General features: G+C 36.9%; 1 protein-coding gene across 1 annotated transcript in view; it reads left to right on the forward strand.

Moving 5' to 3' along the window:
• The window catches only part of DNAH8 (dynein axonemal heavy chain 8), a 336,143-nt gene that overhangs the window by 23,465 nt on the left and 284,723 nt on the right, over positions 1-27,955 (forward strand). Inside the window, exons 5-10 of the mRNA XM_044250418.1 lie at positions 3,264-3,453; positions 4,459-4,622; positions 12,344-12,520; positions 13,805-13,918; positions 23,526-23,633; positions 26,760-26,861. Coding sequence (XP_044106353.1) covers positions 3,264-3,453; positions 4,459-4,622; positions 12,344-12,520; positions 13,805-13,918; positions 23,526-23,633; positions 26,760-26,861 — 855 coding nt within the window. The remainder of the gene's footprint in view (positions 1-3,263; positions 3,454-4,458; positions 4,623-12,343; positions 12,521-13,804; positions 13,919-23,525; positions 23,634-26,759; positions 26,862-27,955) is intronic.

The raw sequence follows: 27,955 nt of genomic DNA on the forward strand, positions 1-27,955 counted from the left end.
GACCTTCTCTGCTTGACTTATTTCACTCAGCATAATCTCGTCTAGTCCCATCCATGGTGATACAAAAGTTAGGTATTCATCCTTTCTGATGGAGGAGTAATATCCCATTGTATATATGAACCATATCTTCTGTATCCATTTGTCTGTTGAAGGGCATCTTGGCTCTTTCCACAGTTTGGCGATTGTGGCCATTGCTGTATGAACATTGGGGTACCTACAGCCCTTCTTTTCACTGCATCTGAATCTTTGGGGTAAATACCCAGTAGTGCAATTGCAGGGTCATAGGGTAGCTCTATTTTTAATTTTTTAAGGAATCTCCACACTGTTTCCAAAGTGGCCACACCAACTTGCATTCTCACCAGCAGTGTAAGAGGGTTCCCCTTTCTCCATCCTCTCCAACACTAGTTTTTTCTTGTTTTGTTAATTTTGGCCATTCTAACTGGTGTGAGGTGGTATCACAATGTGTTCCCCCCGCCAAAGATTTTATTTATTTATTTGGGAGAGAGAGAAAGAGAGAACATGAGATGGGAGAAGGTCAGAGGGAGAAGCAGACTCCCCACAGAGCTGGGAGCCTGATGCGGGGCTTGATCCCGGGACTCTGGGATCATGACCTAAGCTGAAGGCAGTTGCTTAACCAACTGTGCCATCCAGGCGCCCTCTCAATTTTTTTTTTTTAAATTTCTTTTCAGCGTAACAGTATTCATTGTTTTTTGCACCACACCCAGTGCTCCATGCAATACGTGCCCTCCCTAAGACCCACCACCTTGTTCCCCCAACCTCCCACCCCCCGCCCCTTCAAGACCCTCAGGTTGTTTTGATATTGTTTTGATTTGAGTTTCCCTGATGGCTAGTGATGCTGAACATTTTTTCATGTGTCTGATAGCTATTTGTGTGTCTTATTTGGAGAAGTGTCTGTTCATGTCTTCTGCCCATTTTTGATGTGATTATCTGTTTTATGGGTGTTGAGTTTGAGGAGTTCTTTACAGATATTGGATATCAGCCCTCTGTAGTGTCAGTTGCGAATATCTTTTCCCATTCCGTGGGTTGCCTCTTTGTTTTTTTGACTGTTTCCTTTGCTGTGCAGAAGCTTTTGATTTTGATGAAGTCCCAAAAGTTTATTTTCGCTTTTGTTTCCTTTGCCTTTGGAGACATGTATTGAAAGAAATTGCTGTGGCTGATGTCGAAGAGATTACTGCCTATGCTCTCCTAGATTACTGCCTATGTTCTCCTCTAGGATTTTGATAGATTCCTACCTCATGTTGAGGTCTTTTATCCATTTCAAGTTTATTTTTGTGTATGGTGTAAGAGAATGGTTGAGTTTCATTCTTCTACACATAGCTGTCCAATTTTCCCAGCACCATTTATTGAAGAGACTGTCTTTTTTCCACCGTATATTTTTTCCTGCTTTGTTGAAGATTATTTGACCACAGAGTTGGGGGTCCATATCTGGACTCTCCACTCTGTTCCACTGGTCTATGTGTCTGTTTTTGTTACAGTATCATGCTGTCTTGGTGACCACAGCTTTGTAGTAAAGCTTGAAATCAGGCAACGTGATGCCCCAGCTTTGTTTTTCTTTTTCGACATTTCCTTAGCAATTTGGAATCTTTTCTGCTTCCATTCAAATTTTATAATTGTTTATTCCAGCACTTTGAAAAATGCCAGTGGAATTTTGATTGGGATGGCATTGAAAGGGTATATTGCTCTGGGCAGTATAGACATTTTAACAATGTTTATTCTTCTAATCCATGAGCATGGAATGCTTTTCCATCTTTCTGTGTCTTTTTAAATTTCTTTCATTAGTGTTCTGTAGTTCCTTGAGTACAGATACTTTATCTCTTTGGTTAGGTTTATTCCAAGGTATCTTATGGTTCTTGGTTCTAAAATAAATGGAATTGATTCTCTAATTTCCCTTTCTATATTTTCATTGTTAATGTGTAAGAAAGCAACTGATTTCTATACACTGATTTTATATCCTGTCACATTACTGAATTGCTGTATGAGTTCTAGTAGTTTGGGAGTGGAGTCTTTTGGGTTTTCCATGTAAAGTATCATGTCATCTGTGAAGATAGAGAGTTTGACTTAATTCTTGCCAATTTGAATACCTTTTATTTCTTTTGTTCTCTATTGCTATTGCTAGGACTTCTAGTACTATGTTGAATAATAGTGGTGGGAGTGGGCATCTGTGTCATGTTCCTGATCTCAAAGGGAAGGCTGTCAGCTTTTCCCCATTGAGAATGATATTTGTCGTAGGTTTTTCATAAATAGATCTTATGCAGTTGAGGAATGTTTCCTCTACCTCTATATTTTGAAGAGTTTAAATCAGAAACAGATGCTGTATTTTGTCAAATGCTTTTTTTGCATCAATTGAGTGGACCATTTGGTTCTTCTCTCTTCTCTTATTGATTTGTTCTATCACGTTGATTGACTTGCAAATGTTGAACCACCCTTGTATCCCAGGGATAAATCCCACCTGGTCATGGTGGATAATCTTTTTAATATACTATTGAATCCTCTTAGCTAGGATCTTGTTGAGAATCTTGGCATCCATATTCATCAGGGATATTGGTCTGAAATTCTTCTTTTTGATGGGGTCTTTGCCTGGCTTGCGGATCAGGTAATGCTGAAAAAACTTCTGAAAACAGAAGTTTTCCTTCTGTTTCTATTTTTTGAAACCGCTTCAGGAGAATAGGTATTAGTTCTTCTTTGAATGTTTTATAGAATTCCTCAGGGAATCTGTCAGGTCCTGGGCAAGTTTTTTTAATCTTAATTTCTTGGCTTGGGATTTCCATGTCACTTAAATTGTATGAATTTAGTTGTCATACTCATAGATGCTGGATTTCTGATTTCTGTGCCTTTGATTTCTTCAGCTGATCATTTTTTCCACTTAAAATGCTGGGCTAGTATCATTGCTCAATCCCTATCGTGCTGGAGTTTTTCTAGTCCCATTTCTACTGAGCAATTTCTGCAGAAAGCTCAGCTTCATTTCCTTCACATCGTATAGGCTCCAGGCCATGTCTCCTTCCCTAGGTAGAAACTAAAGCATTGAGGAAAATGTCTCCTTGGTCAACCTATATGTGAATGGTTAGAATGGGGGCAGAATATAAACTTGTGGATTTTAGAACTCTCATTTTCATGACCACTTATGTTTTCCTATTAGTATATAAAAGTATTATCTATGCATGTTGTAGTGTGAAATAGGTTATGATTTTCAGTTCTTTAATGGGATTAGCATATAAAATCACTTTTAAACACTTCCCTTTCAGGAAGTGCTATTTACTGTACTGGATGCATCAACAGGAATCCTAAATGGGATTAAGAATATGCTGTCAAGTGTATTTCTACCAGCTATTCTTGCAACAAATAACTGGGGTGCTCTAAACCAGTCCAAGCAAGGAGAATCTGAAAAACACATTTTCACTGAAACCATCAGCAGATACCTTTCATTCTTAGATGGTAAGTATAAAATTTAGTGCTTAGTAAATTGCTAAAAATGAGCAAATTAACTATAATATGTTATTTTTAAAAGATTTTACTTATTTATTTGAGAGGGAGAGAGCACATGCAAGCTCATGAGCAGGGGGAGGGGCAAAGGAAGAAGTAGACTCCCTGCTGAGCAAGTAGCTGGATATGAGCCTCAATCTCAGGACTCTGGGATTATGACCTGAGTCAAAAGCAGGTAGTTATTCTGAGATGCTTTCTGACAGTTAAAGATAGCTATGCCAGCTACTCTACATGTCAGACTTCGAATAAAACATGAAAGCATTAAAAAAAAAAAAAGCAGGTAGTTAACTGACTGAGCCACCCAGGCACTCCTGTAAGATATGTTATTAAAGGTAATCATTAGAAGAAAAACATTCCATCTTAAAAGAAATTGTTAATCAAAGTAATTATGAGACCTAGAGATAAGAAATCCGATATCTAGGGCACCTGGGTGGCTCAGTGGGTTAAGCCGCTGCCTTCCGCTCGGGTCATGATCCCAGGATCCTGGGATCTCGTCCTGCGTCGGGCTCTCTGCTCAGCAGGGGGCCTGCTTCCCTTCCTCTCTCTGCCTGCCTCTCTGACTACTGTGATCTCTCTCTGTCAAATAAATAAATAAAATCTTAAAAAAAAAAAAAAAAGAAACCAGATCCCTAGATCCTCTCATTTCCAGGGATCTTTGCAGGAGTAGGATATGTTTTTTCCTTCCATCGTAGTGGGAGGAGTCTATTCTTATATTATTAATGAAAAATTTCACCACATTTTAAAATACTGCTTAACTATTATCTCTTTTAAAAATGTATAATTTTCTTATTTTATGTTATTAAAATAATATTATTAAAAATTATCACATCACAATCTAATGATCAATTTGTATTATATTTCTATAAGGTATTCGATCTTTAACATTTGAGTAATTATAGCTGGAAACCACACATTGACATTAAAAACCTCTTCTCAATATTGTTTCTTCCCTCTTAGGTGCTAGAGTAAGTATCGAGGGAACAGTTATGTTAAAGAAGGTAGACAATATTGATTTTTCCAAACTGCACACATTTGAAGAAGTGACAGCTGCAGCTAGCAATTCAGAAACTGTTCGTCAGCTAGAGGAGGTGCTGATGACATGGTATAAACAGATTGAACAGGTGAGCTAACTCAAGTAATTACACCAGATATGAGTTGTAGTCCTCATCTGTGTCCTAGCCATTGCATTTTTGTCCCTAAAAGTAAAGGGAAGAGGAGTCCTGCAGATTCTGTTATGAAACTTAGCCTGTTCTTGACTCTACTGCAAAATCATTGTTCTCTATGAATTTTATTTTATTTTATTCTTTTAAAAAGATTTTATTTATTTATTTGACAGAGAGAGAAACAGCGAGAGAGGGAAGGCAAGCAGGGAGAATGGGAGAGGGAAAAGCAGACTTCCCACTGAGCAGGGAGCCAGATGCAGGGCTTGATCCCAGGACCCTGAGATCATTACCTAAGCTGAAGGTGGACGCTTAATGACTGAGCCACCATGGTGTTCCTGAAAATCAATTTTAAATATTTTTCACTTTTAAGGAGGGAACCATAACAATATGGGTTGAGAGTGGAGAAATGAGTAATTAGGAATAGTTGTTGTTCATTTCCAATAGTTTGTGTATTGCTTATCCTCTTCATAAGCAAAAGGAAGAAGATACAAGGAAGTGACTATAATCACAATGCTAGACACTAAATAAATAGCTCTTGATCAGTGGAATTATCTCTTTTGACCAAGAGGTTCAAACTAGGCTCATTCATGTCAGTACTGCAACTCCCTGGTCAAATAAATTTTTCTCTGGCAGTAGGAAAAGCAACAATAGGAATGGGGCATATGTCAACATTCTGAGAGGTACAAACCTACACTGTACATATAGCCCCAAATCAGCTACTATGTAATTGCTCTAAACTGAAAGAGGACACTGTGAACCAACACACAGATCTTATTCATGAACACAGGACAGTGGAAGTAAAGAAGAAAATCTTCAGTTAAGTGAAGACTAAGATAAAAAAAATCTTGACCAAGCCAGAGTTAGAGCATTTTCAGTTTTACCTCTCTTAGAGCTATGTTAGAAAGAAGGAGGTACAGTTGGAATGGAAACATTGGAGGACTTTGGAAACTCTAACTGGAGTATGGTGTGCTGGCCACAGAATTTCTTCCAGGTGTCACTAGGAAATTGAAGTGGGTAATTGGACACCACAGGACTTCTGTACTCACCTACTATGTCACTGGAGGAATTGTAACCCATTGTGGGAATTAGGGTCTGACCTACACAATGGCTGAGGAGATCCTCTCCAACTATTGTGATCAATCAATACAGATTTTCTTTCATAGAAATGAGCAAGCAAAAGATAATAACTTGAGATTTAGCAACTTGAAATAAGAAAACCAAGTGGGCAATTGCAACAGATAGCTCCAATCAAGCAGAATCAATGCAGGAAATGGAAAAGATCTTTAATATGATATAAAAATCTGAACTGTGACATCTAAAATAAACCTTGACCAATAAAACAAACAAGCAAACAAATAAAATAAACCTAATCTTTGTTCTTGACCTCTTGTCATACATAAAAATTAGTCAAGACGGATTATAGACATAAGTATGAAAGCTTAAATTTAAAAAACAGATACATGCAACAACATGGATGAATTTCAAAGATCCTTTGAGTGAACGAATGCAACCTTAAATAAGTAAGGTGAAAAATAAAACAAAACCTGTGAATGAACCAGAGGACAACACAGGATTATATTAATATGTTCTTAAGATGCAAAACCCAGGAACCACAAAGGAAAAAAACTGACATACTTGACTATATGAAAAAATTTAAGAACTTCCATATGGCAAAAATTATCATGGTAAAAACTAAAAAGTAAATGATATTCTGGGGGAAAATATTATCAGCATATATAACAAAGAGTTAGTATCCATAATACATAAAGAACTTCTATAAATCATTAAGAAATGAGCAATATAGAAAAAAATAGGCCAAGGATATAAACAACATCATTCAAGGAAAATATATGGAGATATTTGACCTGGGGGGAAAAACAGAGTTGGGAGTATCATGTTATCTTCAAATATTTGATGGGATTTCATGTCATTGAAAGTCTCAATGTATCGTCTTAAATGGCAGAAGTAAGACCAGAATGTGATGGCTATAAGGAGAGAGATTTTTAATGTTAGAGATCAGGGTAACTTTCTCAAAGAATCCTCTCCACACAAAAAAGTTAGAATGTGCTGCATTCCTGAAAGTATCCACTTTGAGGATGATAATTATCTATAAATAGTGGAATTATTAATGGAATTAAACATCAAAAGAGTTGTTTGATTTAGTTAATTCTTTTTTAAAAGATTATTTATTTATTTATTTGACAGACAGAGATCACAAGTAGGCAGAGAGGCAGGCAGAGAGAGAGAGAGAAAGAAGCAGGCTCTCTGAGAAGCAGAGAGCCCGATGCAGGGCTTTTCCCCAGGACCCTGGGATCATGACCTGAGCTGAAGGCAGAGGCTTTAATCCACTGAGCCACTCAGGCACCCCTGATTTAGTTAACTCTTAAAGTCCATTTTCATTCTTTAATTCAGTGATTCAAGCTATATAGACTTTCAGCCATTTAAGAAAACTTGAAACTATCTTTAGTATCCTCTATTTAAGGAGATGAGGAAGGCTGTGATAAGATCAGGAAAGAGTTGCATACACCATGGTTAAAATTAAAAGCAAATAATTATTTCATGAATTAACGAATGCACCTTCATAGGTCTAAAAAATCAGCTATGTATTCTACCTCTTTGTATTCTTAAAACATTACATCACAATTTAAATTATGTCAAGTTATGGGACTCCTGGGTGGCTCAGTCGGTTAAGGGTTCAACTCTTGATCTAAGTTCAGATCTTGATCTCAGGGCTGTGAATTCAAGCCCCTTGTTGGGTTCCATGTTGGGAGTGGAAGCTACTTAAAAATAAATAAATAAATAAATAATGTAACATTATAAACATAAAAAGTACAGAAAATAACATAACAATGACTCCTGAAAACAAAGACTCTTGAGATTAAACAGATACTGTTTGCCACATTTGCTTCTGATTTGTTTTAGTTTCACAAAAGCCTCCAACCCATGCCATTTCCCTCCCTCTGTATTACCACTGTCCTGATGTCTTTGTCTTCTTTCATTCCCCTGAAAGTTTCACACTTTTATTGTGTTCGCATACTTACAAGCTTTAAATTATATATTAAAATAAATTATGTATATATATATAAGTACAGAATATATATTTGTGATTAAAATCTTTACACAAATGGTATAACACCATTAAATATCATTTTACAGTTTATTTTTTTCTCATTTAGTATTCTCTTTCATCTATGTTGGTTCAAGTAAATTAAATTGTTCACTTAATTACTGCCTGATATTCCTCTATAAAGAAGTCAGTTTGCTATATAATTTTTCACACATTAAGGACACATATAAATCATGTCTAATAGCCTCTGTTTAAGGAGGTAAAGAGGTTTATTCATCCATTCCCTCAGAAGAACAGTTTTTTCTATCTTTTCTTTCTTCTTCTTTTTTGCTATTACAAACAATAATAATACATATTCAATGAATACTTCTGTTCAGATCTCCTTTGCACATATTCCAGAATTTCTCAGTGGAATTGCTGAGAGAAATAGTATCTAAATCTTTACTGGATATTCAAATCCCTTCAAGTAGTGGTTATATTAACTTAATTTTACAGAGCATATGAGAGTTCCTGTTTCTTCAGATCTTTTGTTACACTTACAATTGTTAGACTTTTATTAATCTTTGCCAGGATGTTGGGTGTGAAATGATATCTTATTTTACATTCCTCTGACTTCTGTTGAGGGTTGAGCATATTCAGTGACTATATAGGTTTCCTCTTTGTTGAGTTCCTTGTTCACATCCTTTGTTGAGTTTCTTTAGTTCAGATTGCTTGATGATATATTACTGAAATTTCAGTTGGAGTTTAAATAATATTTTCCAGATGTTAAATCCTTTGTTGGTCCACAAGTGTCCTACATTTGGTATGGTGTCTTCAGTCATGTGAAAGTTTTACATTTTAATGTACATATATTAGTTACAAATAGTAATTTAGCTTCAACTTAGTGGTTAGGAACTTCATGCTTTTTTGTATTTCACTTAAGAAACCTTTGTTTAGTATTACGAAGATATTCTCTTAAGTTATTTATTTATTTAAAATAGTGAAACCTACAGAAATGAGTACAATAAAAGAAATGAATTATTGTAAAGTGAGCATTCATGTAACTTTTTGCACAGAAGCAGCATTACCAACATCTTAAAATCCCCATGCAGTCCTCTTCCCAGTTTCAACTCCCTTTTCTTCCCCCTAGTGGGAAGAAATTTCCCTGACAATTATGGTATTCAGTTGCATGCTTTTACTTTATAATTTAACCCTCATCTTGTATATTTTCTTTAAAAGCTTTGCCATGCTGCTTATAATATTTAGGCTTTTAATATATCTGGAATTAGGGGCACCTGGGTGGCTCAGTGGGTTAAGCCGCTGCCTTCGGCTCGGGTCATGATCTCAGGGTCCTGGGATCGAGTCCCGCATCGGGCTCTCTGCTCAGCGGGGAGCCTGCTTCCCTCTCTCTCTCTGCCTGCCTCTCCACCTACTTGTGATTTCTCTCTGTCAAATAAATAAATAAAATCTTTAAAAAAATATATATATATATCTGGAATTATTTGTGTGTGTACGTGTGTGTTTATGTAAGGTAGGAAATTAATTTTGGTTTTTTTTTTCCATATAGTTAGCCAGTTTTCCATATAGTTGTCCCAAAATTGAGCTGTTTAATTAACAGCCTGTTGTTTCCTTTTTAAAATTTTATTTATTTAAATTAAATTAATTAACATTTAGTGTACTATTAGTTTCAGAGGTAGAGTTCAGTGATTAATCAGTCTTATATAGTACCCAGCGGTCATCATATCATTTGCTCTCCTTAATGTCCATCGCTTGGTTATCCCATCCTTATTCCCTCTCCCCTCCAGCTACCCTCAATTTGTTTCCTGTGATTAAGAGTCTCTTGGGGTACTTAGGTGGCTCAATCAGTTATGCGTCTGCCTTCAACTCAGCTTGTGATCTCAGGGTTCTGGGATTGAGCCCCACATCAGCCTCCTTGTTCAGTGGGGAGCCTGCTTCTCCCACTGTCTCTGCCTCTCTCTCTTTCTGTCAAATGAATAAATCTTTTAAAAAAAGAGTATCTTCCAGCAATTGCACCCCAATTGGGGCACGTGCACCCCAATGTTTATAGCAGCAATGTTCACTATAGCCAAATTATGGAAAGAGCCTAGATGTCCATCAACAGATGAATGGGTAAAGAAGTGTAGTATATATACACAATGGAATTTTATGCAGCCATCAAAAAACCCAAAATCTTGCCATTTGCAATGATATGGATGGAACTAGAGGGTATTATACTAAGTGAGATAAGTCAATCAGAGAAAGATAATTATCATATGCACTCACTAATATGAGGAATTGGAGAAACAAGACAGAGGATCATAGGGGAAGGGAGGGAAAAATGAAACAAGATGAAACCGGAGAGGGAAACAAACCATAAGAAACTCTTAATCTCAGTAAACAAACAGGGTTGCTGGAGAGGAGCGGGGAGGAAGGGATGGGATGGCTGGTGATGGGCATTGGGTAGGGTATGTGCTGTGGTGAGCACTGTGAATTTGTGTAAGACTGATGATTCACAAACCTGTACCCCTGAAACAAATAATACATTATATGTTAATAAAAAGTAAAAGGGGGTGCTTGGGTGGCTCAGTGGGTTAAGCCTTCTGCCTTCAGCTTGGGTAGTGGTCTCAGGGTCCTGGGATGGAGCCCCACATCAGGCTCTCTGCTCGGCGGGGAGCTTGCTTCCCTCTCTCTCTCTGCCTACTTGTGGTCTCCCTCTGTCAAATAAATAAATAAAATTTAAAAAAAAATTAAAAAAAAGAAGAGTCTCCACATATGAGTGAAAGCTATGTTAATTGTCTTGCTCTGATTGACTTATTTTGCTTAGCATAATACCCTTGAGTTCCATCTATGTTGTTGCAAGTGGCAAGATTTCTTCTTTTGATTGGCTTCATAGTATTTCATTGTGTATGTATATGTATATGTATATGTATATATCACATCTTCTTTATCCATTCATCTGTCAATGGGCATCTGGGCTCTTTCCATAGTTTTAGTCCATTTTTTCCCAACACATTTTTTAAAAGATTTTATTTATTTATTTGAGAGAGAGAGAAAGTGAGAGGCATGAGAGGGGAGAAGGTCAGAGGGAGAAGCAGACTCCCCATGAGCTGGGAGGCCAATGTGGGACTCGATCCTGGGACTCCAGGACCCTGACCGGAGCTGAAGGCAGTTGCTTAACCAACTGAGCCACCCTCAGTGGAAGGAAGGCACCCTTCCTAACACATTTTTTAAAAAATATTTTTATTTATTTATTTGATAGACAGAGAGAGATCATAAGTAGGCAGAGAGGCAGGCAGAGAGAGAGGAGGAAACAGGCTCCCCGCTGAGCAGAGAGCCCGATGTGGGGCTCGATCCCAGGACCCTGAGATCATGACCCGAGCTGAAGGCAGAGGCTTAAACCACTGAGCCACCCAGGCGCCCCCGTAACACATTTTTAATAACACTTCTGTAATATATCAAATTTCAAAATCCACTGTCTGTCCCACTGGTGTACTTATTTGGGTTTTACACTCATATAATATGGCTTTCATTTCTGTAGTTTTTTACTAACTCAATATTTGGCATGGCAAGTCCCTTTCTGTATTTTTCTTCAAAATTACATCGATTATTTCTGGTTAATTGTTTTTCCAAACTAATTTTAAGACTAGTTTGTCAAGTATCACAAAAAAAACGCTATTGAGATTTTGATTTTTTGTTGAAGATATACATTAATTTAAAGGAAATTGTCATCTTTATATGGTTGAATTTTTTCATCCATGAACATGGTATCTCTCCACTTGGGTTTTCTTTTGTATGTTGAAAGTACGTTTTCTAATTTTATTCATATTGCACATCTTTCGCTAATCTCTAGATATCTTATCATTATTGTTATTTATTATAACAAGTGCTCTTTTTTAGAAATTACATTTTTGATTTGCTAGATGGCTTGTAGAAAAATACTACTGATATTTATGTATATATGTATACATGCAGTAATCTTACTGAATTATTCCCTTTTACTAAGTGTAAAAGTTTATCTTTAGATATTTTTGAATTTTAAAAATGTAACCAACCATATCATCTCTGATTATGTCACTTTTGTTTTTTCATTTCCAATTCTTACGCCTTTTGTTAACTCTACTTATCTTGTTTGGAGACCTTCATTAACAGGTTGAAGAGAAGTGGGCGGTATTAGTGGTCTTGCTTGGTTTTAAAGTGATATTTTATAAAATTTAATCTTTAAGTATGAGTTTGCTGTAGATTTTTGGTAGATACTATTTGTCATGTTAAATTCCCTTTTGGGCACCTGGATGGTTCAGTGATTAAGTGTCTGCCTTCAGATAAGGTCATGACCCCAGGGTCTTGGGATAAAGCCCTGCATCAGGCTCCCTGCTCAGTGGGAAGTCCACTTCTCCCTCTCCCACTCCCCCTGCTTGTATTCTATCTCTCACTCTCTCTCTGTCAAATAAATAAAATCTTAAAAAAAAGAGAAAAAGAAGGAAATTCCGTTTTGTTCTCAGTTAAGAGTTTTTAATATTATTATTCAGTGCTGAAAGTTGATTTTTTATAAGCTCTCTTTGAAAAGATGCAAATAATAAGGATTTACCAAAGGAGAAGTAACATTTCTATAATCTGTGAATTCTTTTGATTGCAGGTACTTATTGAGAGTGAGCAAATGAGAAAAGAAGCTGATGACTCAGGTCCACTCACCGAACTGGAACACTGGAAGCGCATGTCAGCCAAATTCAACTACATCATTGAACAGATTAAAGGGCCAACTTGTAAGGCTGTTATAAATGTGCTTAATGTTGCACACTCCAAACTGTTGAAGGTAAAATGTCTTTTATTTTAAAATTTGTTATGTTTCTGAACAACCAACTGGAAAATTACCTTCTTGAACTGCTTCTTCACATCATATAGTGGAACCATATACTTACAAGTGTTAAATTTTGAATAAGACTTTCTTATATTCTACAATTATTTCCCAAAGTAAAAAAAGAAGTATAGAAATATTTAGTTCTCAATATTTTCACACCAATTTTGTTAATAATCCTGTAGGGTGATTGCCATTTATTTTTAATTTGTTTTTAAAACTGTGAATCAATAGAGGCTCAGGGGGGTAAAGAATTATATAGAAAGTCAAAAACAAAAATAATATAATCAATATACATCTCCTGTCCACTATTCCACAGTTTGGTTTGATTCTTTCTGGGTCATTTTCTTTTGCTATATTCTTCCTTTAAAAAAATATGTATCTGTGGAGCATAACAAATAGCATGGAGGATAAGGGGTGTTAGAGAGGAGAAGGGAGTTGGGGTAAATTGGATAGGGAGGTGAACCACGAGAGACTATGGACTCTGAAAAACAATCTGAGGGGTTTGAAGTGGCGGGGGGGTGGGAGGTTGGGGTACCAGGTGGTGGGTATTATAGAGGGCACGGATTGCATGGATCACTGAGTGTGGTGAAAAAATAATGAATACTGTTTTTCTAAAAATAAATAAATTGAAAAAAAATCTGTATCTATCTACATCTGTATCTATGTAACTATATCTTTCCATCTGTATATATATCCTATTCTCAAAGACCCAAAGTAATGTAATGTCACAAATAAGTAACCTAGAAAAATCACTCCAGATAGAAGCAAGTCCAGTTTAAGCCTACAAACAGGATGTTAATTACAAACAGAATGAGCCTTCAGTTCTACTAAGTCATTTAAGGTGTTTATAATAACCTTAAGTCTCTTTTTTTTAAGGTTTTTATTTTTATTCGTTTATTTTAAAGGATTTTATTTATTTATTTGATAAGGATCACAAGTAGGCAGAGCAGCAGGCAGAGAGAAGAGGGAGAAGCAGACTCCCTGCTGAGCAGAGAGCCTGATGTGGGGCTCCATCCCAGGACCCTGGGATCATGACCTGAGCCGAAGGCAGAGGCTTTAACCCACTGAGCCACCCAGCTGCCCCATAATAACCTTATGTTTTAAATAATATAAGAAAAAATACATCATTCACATGTTAGTATCAACTACTTTAGGGAAGATAGCTTGAATTTCTTGATTAAAATTAACTACAGTGATATATTTGGGTATTTCATGATATTCTTATACATTTTTTCTTAGAATTGGCGTGATTTGGATGCAAGAATAACAGATACAGCAAATGAATCAAAAGATAATGTCAGATACTTGTACACTCTAGAAAAAGTATGTCAGCCTCTCTATAACTATGACCTCGTAAGTATGCTTTTTAAGGTGTAGTTTGAACAATAACTCATTTTAAAGTAACTTTATAATGTGTACTGGGAAATGCATACTGCAGACAAGTTAAAGTGTAGTTTGAAAAATAACTCATTTTAAAGTAACTTTATAATATATGTGTACTGGGAAATGCATACTGCAGACAAGTTATTTCAAAGATATACTTTCCTATTATATAAATATGAATTAAAAACTCATTTAAACCCACATTTAAATATTTGATATTATCATAAGTATAATCTCATTTGTGAGTTAAAGTAATTAATTAATGCATTGATGCATAACAAATTACCCCAGAACTGACTGACTTAAAGAAATAAGCATTTACTACATCACAGTTCCTGTAGGTCAAGAATCCAGGCATAGCATAGCTTGAGAGCCTCTGCTTCATGGTCTCTCATGAAGTTGCGGACAAAATTTTTAGCTAGCAATCTTGTCTCAGTGTAGTGGAGGCTGACAGCTAGAGAGTCCACTTCTAAGCTCACTCATGTGATTGTTGGAAGGCCCCAGTTACACAAGCACAGTGAGACTTTCAGTAGGGTAACTTCCTTCCCCTAGGGTGAATGATCCAGGAGTGAGCAAGAGAGAGTACCCAACCAGAATTACCCTGATACGAAAGCACTTCAAGAAAAGAAAATCTATTATAGGTCAACTTCTTTGATGAATATAGATGCAAAAATTTTCAACAAATACAAGCAAACCAAATTCAACAGCATATTGAAAGGATCATACACCTGACCAAATTTGAATTATTCCTGGGATGCAAAGATGGAACAACATATGCAAATAAATACAAGTGATATGAAGGGTTAATAGAATAAAAGAAAAAAATCATATGATCATTTCAATTGATGCAGAAAAAGCAATTGACAAAATATAATATCCTCTCATAACAAAAACTCTCAAAAACTTGAGTACAGAAGGAATGTACTTCAACTTAATAAAAGCTGTTTGGGGCGCCTGGGTGGCTCAGTGGGTTGTGCCTCTGCCTTCGGCTCAGGTCATGATCTCGGGGTCCTGAGATCGAGCCCCATTTCAGGCTCTTTGCTCAGTGGGGAGCCTGCTTCCTCCTCTCTCTCTGCCTGCCTCTCTGCCTACTTGTGATCTCTGTCAAATAAATAAATAAAATCTTAAAAAAAAAAAATAAAAGCCATATATGAGACGCCCACAGCTAACATCATACTCAACAGTAAAAACTGAAAGCTTTTTCTCTAAGATCAGGAATAAGACAAGAGTGCCCCCTCTTGCCAATTTTATTCAACATAGTACTGGAGGTCCTAGCTAGAGCAGTCAAAAATAAAAAAGAAAAAAAGGCATTCAAATTGGAAAGGAAGAAGTAAAATTATTTCTGTTTGTAGATGATATGATACTGTGTATGGAAAACCCTGAAAAATCCACCAGAAACTTTTAAAACTAATAAACAAATTCAGTAAAGTTGCAGGATACAAAATTACACGCAGAAATTAGCTGTATTTCTATGCATTAACAACAAACATCTGGGAATTCCCCAGGTGGCTCAGTTGGTTAAATGTCTGTCTTCTGCTCAGGTCATGATCCCAGGGTTCTGAGAACAAGTTCCACTTTTCTCTCTGCCTGCTCCTCCCCCTGCTTGTGCTCTCTCTCTCTCTCATTCTCTGAAAAATAAATAAATTATTTAAAGGAGTATTTTAAAAACCCCAAAACATCTGAAAAGAATTAAGGAAAACAATCTCATTTACAATATCATCAATAAAATAAAATACGCAGTAATAAATTTATTCAAGGAAATGATAGAGCTATACCCTGAAAGCCATAACACTTTGATGAAAGAAAATGAAGAAGACAAAAATAAATGGAAAGGTATCCCATGTTCATGGATTGGAAGAATGAATATTTTTAAAATTTCCATACTACACAAAGCCATCTATAAATTCAAGAAAACCCCTATCAAAATTCCAATGGCATTTTTTTAAATAAAGGAACAAAGTCCTAAAATGTGTGTGGAACCACAAAAGACCCCCACAAACAAAAATAATCTTGAGAAAAGAGAACAAACCTAGAGACATTGCACTTCCTGATTTCAAGCTATACTGCAAAGCTATAGTAACCAAAACAGTATGGTACTGGCATAAAAATGGACACATAGACCAACTGGACAGAAAAAAGAGCCTAGAAATAAATCCTTTCATATACGGCTAAAAAAATTTGATAGGAGCCAAGAATATTCAGTGAGGGAAGAATAGGCTCTTCAATTAATGGTATTGGGAAAACTGGATAATCACATGCAAGAGAATGAAATTAGATCCCTATCTTACATTGCTTACAAAAATTAACGTGGGATGGATTAAAAATTTAAATGTAAGACCTGAAATAATAAAACTCTTGGAAGAGAAAACAGGGTGATATCTCTGTGACTTTGGTTTTCGGAATGATTTTTTGGATATGACACCAAACATACAAGCAACAGAAGCAAAAATTAAGTGTGACTACATCAAACTAAAAAGCTTCTGCACAGCAAAAGAAATAATCAACAAAATGCAAAGGCAACCTTGAATGGGAGGAAATACTTGCAAACGATATGTTAGATAAGGAATTAACGTTCAAAATAGGTAAGAATTTGTTCAACTCAATAAAAAAGAACAAACAGTGCAATAAAAAAATGGGCAGAGGAGATATGAGGAAGTGGAGAGCCAATGTGGGGGTGTTGGTGGGTAGGAAAAGAATAAATGAAACAAGAAGGGATAGGGAGGGACACAAACCATAAGAGACTCTTTTTTTTTTTTTTTTTTTTTTTTTTAAACCATAAGAGACTCTTAATCTCACAAAACAAACTGAGGGTTGCCGAGGCGGGGGGGGGGGGGGGCGGTGGGTAGGGAGATGGTGGTGGGGTTATGGACACTGGGGAGGGTATGGGCTATGGTGAGTGCTGTGAAATGTGTAAACCTGGCGATTCACAGACCTGTACCCCTGGGGCTAATAATACATTATATGTTTATAAAAAAAATTAAAGTGTGCAGTTTGGTAGCATTTAGTATGTTCACGTGCAACTCTCAGCTCGGTCTAGTTCCAGAATATTCTCATTACCCCAAAAGGGACCTCCATACCCACTAAACGGCCACTACGTCTCTCTCTCTATTCACAAACCCTGGCAACCACTCATCTGCTTTCTGTCTTTACAGATTGTTCTCTTCTGGATGTTTCATGTAAACAGAGTCCTATAATATCTGGTCTTTGTGTCTGGCTTAACTTCTACTAAGCTTCATGTTTTCAGAGTTATCCACACTATAGCATCGCCCAGTGCTTCATTACTCTTTTTTTTTCCCCCCAATTTATTTATTTTCAGAAAAACAGTATTCATTATTTTTTCACCACACCCAGTGCTCCATGCAAGCTGCACACTTTAAAATAGTTAAAATGGTGAATTTTATGTTGCAAATTTTACAACTAAAAAATGACTTATGAAAAAAAAGATGCCTCACCAATGTACATTCTTTTTAAGTCTAATTTCTCCTCAAACTAGAAACTTCTTTCCAAATTGTTGTAATAAGTAGAGTTTTATCTTAAAGGCCAAGTGAAAGAATATTTGAGGACTCTTCCTTATTATTATACGTGACAGCGTGTGATGGTAATCAATTTACTTGGTCTGTTAAGAATGTTATTTAGTTTAGTAGATACTAAGTCTTGCCCCCAAATCAGAAATTCTGTAACTGTATTAAAGAGTGTAACCATGAGAGACTATGGACTCTGAAAAACAGTCTGAAGGGTTTGAAGTGGCGGGGGGGGGGGGGTGGGAGGTTGGGGGTACCAGGTGGTGGGTATTATAGAGGGCACAGCTTGCATGGAGCACTGGGTGTGGTGAAAAAATAATGAATACTGTTTTTCTGAAAATAAATAAATTGGGAAAAAAAATTAAAAATTGTTAAAAAAACAAACAGACAAAAATGGGCAGAGGAACTAGATGGATGTTTTCTCAAAGGAGTCATGCAAATAAATGAATACATGAATACATGAAAAGATGCTCAACATCACTAATCAGGGAAGTGCAAATCAAAATCACATGTGATACCACCTCACCCTTATTAGAATGGCTATCATCAAAAAGACTAGCTAAGAAGTGCTGAGAAGGGTGTGGAGAAAATGGAACCCTTGTGCACTGATAGTGGGGATGGAAATTGATGCAGCCACAATGGAAAACAGAATATTAAAAATAGCACTATCCTATGATCCACTACCAGGTATCTAGACAGAGTAAATGAAATTTACTTTGAAATTAGAATTGAATTAATTCTATTTTAAATTAAATGAAATTAGAATCTTGAAAAGATAACCTGCACTCCCATGTTCTTCACAGCATTACCGATATTAATCAAGATCTGAAAAAAATCTGTATTTATCACTGGTTAAGTGAATAAAGAGTCTCTCTATATACATATGGATAGCTAGAAGGATAATGGAATATTATTCAGCTACAAGAAATCCTGTCATTTGTAATGGGTTTGGACCCTGAGCACATCATGTTAACTGAAATAAGTCAGAGAAAGACAAATAGTATATGACACCATATGTGGAATCTTAAAAAAGTCAAACTCATGAAACAGAGTAGTTGCCAGGGCTGGGAGTGGGGGAAATGGGAAGATGTTGGTCAGTGGGCTCAGAATTCCAGTTATAAATCAGTAAGTTTTGGGAATCAATGTACAGCATGATACCTTTCATCCTTTCTTTAGATAGAGAAGGGAAGTCCGGGAAACTAGTATTTGTTAAGAACTTAGGGTGGTGTTTCCCAGTTTTGACTGGGTGTTGCCTCTTTTGTGAATCACATGTAGGTAGGAGGGTTGCCCAGACAGTTCTGTTTTTTTTTTTTAATTTTTTATTGTTTATAAACATATATTTTTATCCCCAGGGGTACAGGTCTGTGAATCGCCAGGTCTACACACTTCACAGCACTCACCAAAGCACATATCCTCCCCAATGTCCATAACCCTACTCCCCTTCTCCCAAACCCCCTCCCCCCAGCAACCCTCAGTTTGTTTCGTGAGATTAAGAGTCACTTATGGTTTGTCTTCCTCCCTATCCCATCTTGTTTCATGGATTCTTCTCCTACCCACTTAAGCCCCCATGTTGCATCACCACTTCCTCATATCAGGGAGATCATATGATAGTTGTCTTTCTCCGCTTGACTTATTTCGCTAAGCATGATACGCTCTAGTTCCATCCATGTTGTCACAAATGGCAAGATTTCATTTCTGTTTGATGGCTGCATAGTATTCCATTGTGTATATATACCACATCTTCTTGATCCATTCATCTGTTGATGGACATCTAGGTTCTTTCCATAGTTTGGCTATTGTGGACATTGCTGCTATAAACATTCGGGTGCACGTGCCCCTTTGGATCACTATGTTTGTATCTTTAGGGTAACTATCCAGTAGTGCAATTGCTAGGTCATATTTTCAACATTTTGAGGAACCTCCATGATGTTTTCCAGAGTGGTTGCACCAGCTTGCATTCCCACCAACAGTGTAGGAGGGTTCCCCTTTCTCCACATCCTCGCCAGCATCTGTCATTTCCTGACTTGTTGATTTTAGCCATTCTGACTGGTGTGAGGTGATATCTCATTGTGGTTTTGATTTGTATTTCCCTGATGCCGAGTGATATGGAGCACTTTTCTGTTTTTAAAGGTGTCCACTGTTTTGGGGACTCCTGATCTTTTGTTGTAGGCAGTGTACCACATACTTTCTATATATTTTTACTCTGTATGCACAACAATCTTCATTCTAAAGATTAGGAAACAAAATTGGAGCATTTCTACGGCTGTAAGTCATGAGACTGAATTTGAATCTAGCACTGTTTGGCATTATGTGTTGTATTTGTTTCTACTTCTCCATGCTGCTTCTTCAAGGCATTCTCTAAGTTAAAATGCATTCAAAACAATTTATATTAATGTCTGATACACATATTCAGCATTCTCCATTCTAATTTTTGAAGAAATAGTCAAAGCCTCTACACATACGGCTGTTGACTATATGGTTTGGTTAACCAGAATTCTGGAGGCAGGAAAAATGCTGGTGTCATCCTAGAGGCAGGGAAAGAGGAAGACTCTGTGTTCCATGTCATTTAGATTTGGCTGAGAGGGTTGTGGTTAGGGCTGGTTCATACCCCTCCCACGAGGGCCTTGGAGTTTAACATGGGTGGGGAGGGAAAGATGTCGGGCTGAGAGTTTTGAGCAGGTGCAGCTCTTAGAGTCATGCAGGAATCCATCCTCCATGAGAGAGAATAGGAAGACTTCCAAGAGCAGTCTTTAATTGATTCCATAAAGACATGATGGATTTTACTTACAACTTAATTACACCCCTAGTACTAGCAACTCAACTTCTGTTGGGGACCTTTTAAAATCTGTTTTTCATAGGAGCATTTTGTATCACTTTTTAGGTGTTTGTGTGCATGTGACCATGGGTAAAGCAAACTGGACGGTATGGTGATAGAGAAACATGGCCATTACTTAGCTCACTCAGTAGCCTAGTGACTTGATTTCCTGGCTTTACAGCGTGTGCAGTTAAAATTTGTGTCTAAGAAAAATCAGAATTTTCAGATGTCACGTGTATACAGGGTTATTCACAAGAGCTGAAGATGCACATCTTAAATACACATAGAGCTAACGCCTATTCTAGGAATACCTGCAAGTAGGTCTTGAGTGAAAAATAATAGATGAGGCACATGTACTAAAATATGAACATTTGTCAAGTGTAGTGATGGGTATAAATGATCATTATACTGTTCTCTGTGCTTTTCTATATATTTAAAGCTTTTCATTATAAAAGTAAATTTGGCAGAAAGGTACAATGTTTTTTATTGTTATCAAGAACTCTACATTTTTAGGTGTACTACTTTCAAGTTCTTTGTTCAAGAGTCTTGTTTAAATTTATATAAGTTTCAAATCTTTTAGTTTTGGTGTTCTTTTCATCTTAGTAGTTTAAAACTTTTTACTCAATTGTTCTAGTGTGGCTATACCTTATTAGTAGTAGTATTGTTATTTTGTTGTTATTAAACTCTTTACATTTTCTCAGGCAGGAATGTTTCAAACATTATCTTTGAAATTAAAGAAGTTCTAATAGTATTGTCCTATAATTGCTTCCCCCTCATATACTCACTATTTTTGAGGTTTCAAAAATTCTATTTATCCTCATTTTCTTTTTCTCATTAAAAGCAAACAGCAACTGCTGTTTGTAACTCACATTTGAGCAGGAAAAGTGCAGAGGACTCATACTTCCATTTCTTGTAGATAAATTTTGTGAATTTTGTGTTTAATGTTTCATTTTATTATCTTGGTGTTACAATTTCTGCTATTGGCATATCTATCATCATGTATTTTACATACAAAGTGTCTGAACACTGTGTATAGATAGGTAAGAACTGTGTGCTCAAGGAGCTTCTATTGTAAATGATGTTTAAAATTTAGATGGAGGACATTTTCCTGATAGAGCCATTTGTTGCCATCTCTGAGTCTTCTTCATTGGAATTATGGGTACTTTGTAGACTTGCCCTATTGAGAGTGGAAGGGTCCCCTCCTAGGTTTATTTTTATTACACTCTTCTTGACATACAGATAACACATATAATATGAATTCTGACGTACAAAGTTTCCTGCAAAGTAATGATACTAATTTTATAAACCACATACCATTGAGCTAATTATGTCATAGTTACAACTCATACCTAGGACACCCAGTACACTAATTAGTAATTGTTATTTCTAGGGTGCCTGGGTGGCTGAGTCGATTAAGCATCTAACTTCAGCTCAGGTCATGATCTCTGGGTCCTGGAATTAAGCCCTGCATTGGGCTCCCTACTGTGGGGAAAGCCTGCTTCTCCCTCTTCCTCTGCCTGCTGCTCCCCCTGTTTGTGCTTTCTGTCAAATAAATAAATCTTTTAAAAAAAGTTGTTATTTCTGGTTTTATTTATTTTATCACCATTAAAACATCTTTCATATATTTTATACTGTCCTAGCAATTAAGAGACAACCTCCTTGTGGGAATGCCATTGACCTTACCTGTTCTTCCAATCTGATTTGCATCATAGTTAAAAGCACGGTCTCAAAATCTCAGGCACATAACTGTGGTTATGTAACAGTTGTAGAAACCTAGACAAGGTGCTTAACTTCCCTAGGTCTCTATTTTCTCATCCGCACAATGGGAATAATCATACTTTATTTGATAGATTCTAAGACAGTAATCTTTTTTTCACATTTAACATCCTTGTATTCAGAGCACATCTCATAGTTTCTCTAGTTTTATGAATCATTGTGGATGTGCCTTAACAGGATCTTAGATTATCCGTTCTCCCTTGGGTAGTATTTTTTGTTTTGTGAATTTGTGTGAATACAGATTGCTGTGCGTAAGTAACTAGACTGTGGTACAAATTCTCAGAATAGTTTATTTTCCCAGCCTACCCAAGGAGCAAAATATGGACATGGAAGCTTTGTTTCTGTCGTTTTCTCCATGGCTGGTTTACTTCCTGATTACCTTTACAGAAGCATACAGCTCATTGGTGACTTAGTTTTATGCAGGGGTGGGGGTGGTTAAGGCTCCCCATCTTGAGCATTTTTTTTCCTTCCTCAGTAGCATGTAAAGAATTGGTGCAGTCTTGCGATGATCAAACCTACCTTAAATGGCTCATTATTAGCATAAATGAAGGTAATATGAGAAGCTCTTTTCCTGGTACCTGGCCTACAGGAAGCATTCAGTGTGTGTCAGTGATGCTTTATCTCTCTGTTGCACTCGATTTCCTTTGCTGTATACCGATACATTTGTTTCACTGGTTTGTGTGCATCTCTCCCACTCTGCTGTGACCTCCAGAAGTTCCCCTATACTTGAATTTCTCCCGATATCCTCTGAAACGAGTGGCATTGAGTAGGCTTGCTGAAAGGTGAATCAAACTGACTTAAGTGGAAATGAGTTGTAGTTTGATCTCTGTCCTTAACTGGCTTTCTGACCACAAGCAAGTCTCTTTACCCTTCAAGATACCAAGTTTCTTCATCTTTAAAAAGATCATCTTGGGGACACCTAGATGGCTCAGCGGTGAAGTGTCTGCCTTTGGCTCAGGTCCTCCAGTTCCTGGGATCGAGCCCCGTGTCGGGCTCCCTGCCCAGTGGAGAGCCTGCTTCTCCCTCTCCTTCTGTCCCTCCCCTGCTCATGTTCTCTCTCTCTCTCTCTCATTCTCGCTCTACCTCAAGTAAATAAATAAGATCTTTTTTTAAAAAAGTCATCTTGAACTATTAATCCTTAAAAATACTTTCACCTCTAAAATTGTATTTTTAAATAAACTTTTAAATTTAGATGTACAGAAAAATTACAATGATAGTACAGAATTCTCTTCACCCAGTTTCTCCTGTTAGGATCTTGTATTACCTTGGTACATTTGTCAAAACTGATGTCCTTTCTCCCTTCCAAGATCCAGTCTAGGATGCTACATTGCCTTTAGTAACATTTGACTCTAAGATAAAAGTGTTACACTATTTTATCTGTGGTTAGAGTTTTGAATATTATAGGATATTGGTTATTAAAACTATAAATATATGATGGAATTCACTTAATATATTTCAATTTTAGGTTTCCATGGCTCATGGAATACAAAATTTGATTAATGCCATCAGAATGATTCACAGTGTGTCACGGTATTATAATACCTCAGAGAGAATGACCTCACTGTTTATCAAGGTAAGTTTCCAAGGGGAGAAATCACAAATGTAAACTTGTAAAAAAGTTAACAGTATTTTTTCTCTGGGCCAGGGAAGGGAGATGGGAAGTTTGGGTGCCTCTCAGAATTCTGGATTTGAATACTTCCAGGGGACAAGAAAAGAAAGGTGTTGACTGGTCAGTTGTACTTCATTGAAGGCTACCTTTTTCTTGTCAGAGGTAAGCCCTCAGGCTTTTTGTTTAAATGTAGCTGGTCCTTTCCTTTCCTTTCCTCTCCTCTCTTCCCTCCCCTCATCCCATCTCCTTTCCTTTCCTTTCTTGTCCTATCCCATTCTCTCCTTTCCCCTTTCTCCTTTCTTGTCTTTTCCATTTCTTTCTCTTTCCTTTCTTTTCTTCTTTTTTCTTCCTGTCTTTCTTTCTTAGAGAGAAGTGGTGGGGAGGGGCAACGGGAGAGGGAGAGAGAGAGAATCCTAAGTAATCTCCATACTCAGTGCGGAGCCTGACATGGGGCTCAATCTCACGACCTGGAGATCATAGCTGGTGCTTTTCTAATTTATTCATTCCAAGTAGTTCTGCTGAAGAACTAAGAATTATGTGCATGATCAACAACACTTCTTTAGCGACTCCCACCAGCACTGTAATTTGTGTAAAATCTTCCTCTGTCGTGACAATCGTTCATTACTTAAATAATTTGAAAAGCCATCCAATAGACACATGAATAAAATTTCTTTGTGATGCAAGCAAAACATAAACACATAAAATAACAGTCACATCTCAATTCTCTTTTAAAAAAATCAATCAGTAGGGGTGCCTGGGTGGCTCAGTCGGTTAAGCGGCTGCCTTTGGCTTGGGTCATGATCCCAGAGTGCTGGGATTGAGCCCTGAATCGGACTCCCTGCTCAGTGGGGATTCTGCTTCTCCCTCTCCCTCTGCCGGCTGCTCTGCCTACTTGACTCTCTGTCAAATAAGTAAATAAAATCTTAAAAAAAATCAATCAGTAGATTTAATCACTATCCATCTCTTAAATAAGGCAAGAATGTTAGGATTTTCCCCCATCACTTGTGTCTTTCTTGCTATATATGCCCCACACTGAGATTTCTTGTTCCATATTTTTAAAAATATTTACAAACCATTTTGTCTAATATTTTGTGAACATTATGAATCCATGTGTGTTCAGAATAAAATTCAAGCATTGCTAGTTTCTTTGATCATCTCCATTTTGTGACTGTCACATCTTCCACCTTCTTGGATTCACTATTTCTTCAGCCAAGAAGTATTCTCAAGTGGTTCTTTCAGAGAGGGTCTATATGTGGTAAACCTCTGAATTCCTGCACATCTGAAAATAACTTCATTTTTGTCCTGCCACTCAATTTTAGTTTCACTGGGATTCCAAGTTCAACGTAATTTTCTCCTGGAAACTTGAGGTATTGTTGTCTTTTATTCAGTACTGTTGATGAGAAATTTATGCTAATCTGATTCTTTTTCCTTTGTAGGCACCTTGTCTTATTCTTTCAAGAAGATCTTGGGATTTTTTCTTTATCCTTGTACATGTAAAATTTCAAAGTGTTGTGGTTGTTTTTGCATTTATGTTATTCTATACTTTTGGATTGCTGTAATCCAGAAATTATTGTCTCCATTCTTGGGAAACTTTCCTCTTTGCCTTTGAATTATTCCTTACCTGCAAGTTCAATTTAGGCTGTCCCCTTGAATCTAACTTCTATTTCTCCTTATATTTTATGTTTTGTTTTATTTTGTCAGTTTCTGCCATTTGACCTTTCAGCTCATTTGTTTGCTCTTCATTTATGTCTCAGTTCCTGGTCAGGTCCTCAATAGAATTTTTTAATTTTGATAATAACAATTTCAGTTTCCAAGTTCTCTAGTTATTTTTTTCCCGTGATGTAAAATACTCTTATCTTTCTCATGGATTAATTTAGTTAATAAAAGATACCTTGAAGTATTTTCCATGTCTTTTTTTTAGTATTTCTTCTTTGTTGAGTTTAAAGCCTCTGTTACCATGTTTCTGTTCTTTCTTTCTTTTTTTTTTAAAGAGGTATTTATTTATATAGAGAGAAAGAAAGAGAGTGTGCGAAAGTGTGAGTGGGGGGAGAAGCAGAGAGAGAAGCCTCAAGCAGACTCCCCACTGAGCACAGAGCCTGATACGGGGCTTGATCTCATGACCCTGTGATCATGACCAGAGTCAGATCCTTAACCAACTGAGCCACCCAGACGCTCCACCAAATTTATTTTCTTTAGTTGCTTGGCGATTTGGAGTTGTCTGCCCATCTTTGTATTTAACGCCTCATTTGCCTCCCTGTTCTGTTTCTTGTGGTCTGTCTCTTGTGTGTGTGTGTGTGAGGGGGTAGGGAGTGTGAAGAGCCTTTTCTCTGACCTATCCTTCTGGGGTGCAGTAGCTAGCTGGGGTATAGTCCACGCTCATGGCTCTGTCCCGTCAGCATATGCAATTGTTCCCTGCCATATAAGTTGCTCCAAATTCAGTGTGTAGCATCACAACCAAGGGTCACCTCCCATTGTCTCCCACCTTGAAGATTTCCCATAAATGTTCCACCTTCACAGTAACCTTCTCTAGAATTGGGTTCTGGTTTTCCCTAGTCTTGTCTTGTCTTGCCTTGCCTTGCCTTTTGTTTTGTTTTGTTTTCTTTTCTTTTCTTCTTTCTTTCTTTCTTTTTTCCCTCTTATAGAGTTGATCCTGTGTGCTTTCCATATTTTAGGAATTCCCCCAAATTACTGTGTGTCAGACTGTCCTCTCTATCTAACCTCCTGACCATTTTTGTTTTTGTTTTTGTTTTTCTCTCATGATTTTAGGGTATGTGGAGGTGGTTAACTTTAAATTTAGTTTGTGTTTTGAAGGATGGTGAAGAATGACACTTGGATCCTAGTTAGAGGAAAAACAGATGAAAGGAAAATACAGTTGATTTTGAAATTTATGACCCTCATGACATTGACTTAAATGCAGCCAAAAATTTGTTTTCTTGGTTTTGACTAGAATATGTATTCTTTGTTTTTTATATTGTGATTTATTCATCCCATAAGTTTACTATTTATCTCAGTTTTACAATTGTGGTTTAAAAATCTTAGATTTTATTTCTCTCTTTACCTGTAGCTATTTTGGACTTGTATTTATTTTAGGTGACAAATCAAATGGTGACGGCGTGTAAAGCATATATTACTGATGGAGGAACCGTCCACGTGTGGGATCAGGAAACACCACTCGTATTAAAGAAAATTCAGGTTTGTGGAGATATTCTTATTTTCTTAAAATATAGCTTTCACCACCTGGCCCATTTTTATTTACATTTGTTCATTCACAAACATACTAACTTTGAAAAAACACCGTACAGATTAGCACGATAATATAAAAGGAACCTCGTTAAAATTATTGACTTCCCTTTATATTTAGTGCAGAATTCTTTAGGATAAAATTCAGTCCTTATCTTCAGGACTGCCTGTAGTGGACACCGCTTGCTTTCTCATATTCCCTGGTCCCCACCTTTCACTCCAGCCCCTGTTGATTTCATTTTCTTGCCTTTTTGCTTTGGCTGGGACCGCCATGCATTCTTAAATAGTCAAGGTGATTGTTGGCATCTGGTTTTGATCCTCTTTTGGGACAGAATGTTTCTGATGTTTCTGACATTTCCCCATTTTGATGTATTCATAGGTTTTAAATACATCTTTGATCAGATTAAGAAAGTTCTGTTCCTAGTTATATAGTACTAGGAGATATTTTTGAAGTTATGAATGGGCTTTTAAGAAATGTTTTTCTGCACATATTTTATTGAGATGCTTATTAGATTCTTCTCCTCAATCCATTAGTGTAATGGATGACATTTTTAGTTTTTCTAAAATGAAACTTTCTGGGTCATGGTGTAAATTTATTTAAAAAACTTTTCATTTATTTATTTGTCAGAGAGAGAGAGAGAATACAAGCAGGGGAAGTGGTGGGGGGGGCAGAGGGAGAAGTAGGCTCCTCACTTAGCATTGAGCCCAATATGGGACTCAATCTTAGGACCCTGGGAATCATAACCTGAGCTGAAGGCAGATACTTAACTGACTGAGCCGCCCAGGCATCCCGTGGTGTAATTTAAAAAAACTTTTTAAAAAAACACTCTAAAATTTGAGTTGTTATAATTTTGTTTAGGAGTTTTTGAACTATATTCATTGTAAATTTCCTTTGTCATATTGTCCTTGTCAGCATTTTTGGCATTAAGGTCTCCGACTGAGTGGAGGAGGAGAAGCAGAAGGTAGTAGTATTCATCCTTTTTCTATTCTCTGCAAGTGTTTGCAGAAAATTAAAAGCATCTGTTTTTTGAAAGTCTGCAGGAAAT

This window comes from Neovison vison, chromosome 1 (assembly GCF_020171115.1).
Source record: "Neovison vison isolate M4711 chromosome 1, ASM_NN_V1, whole genome shotgun sequence".
Lineage (NCBI taxonomy): Eukaryota > Metazoa > Chordata > Mammalia > Carnivora > Mustelidae > Neogale > Neogale vison.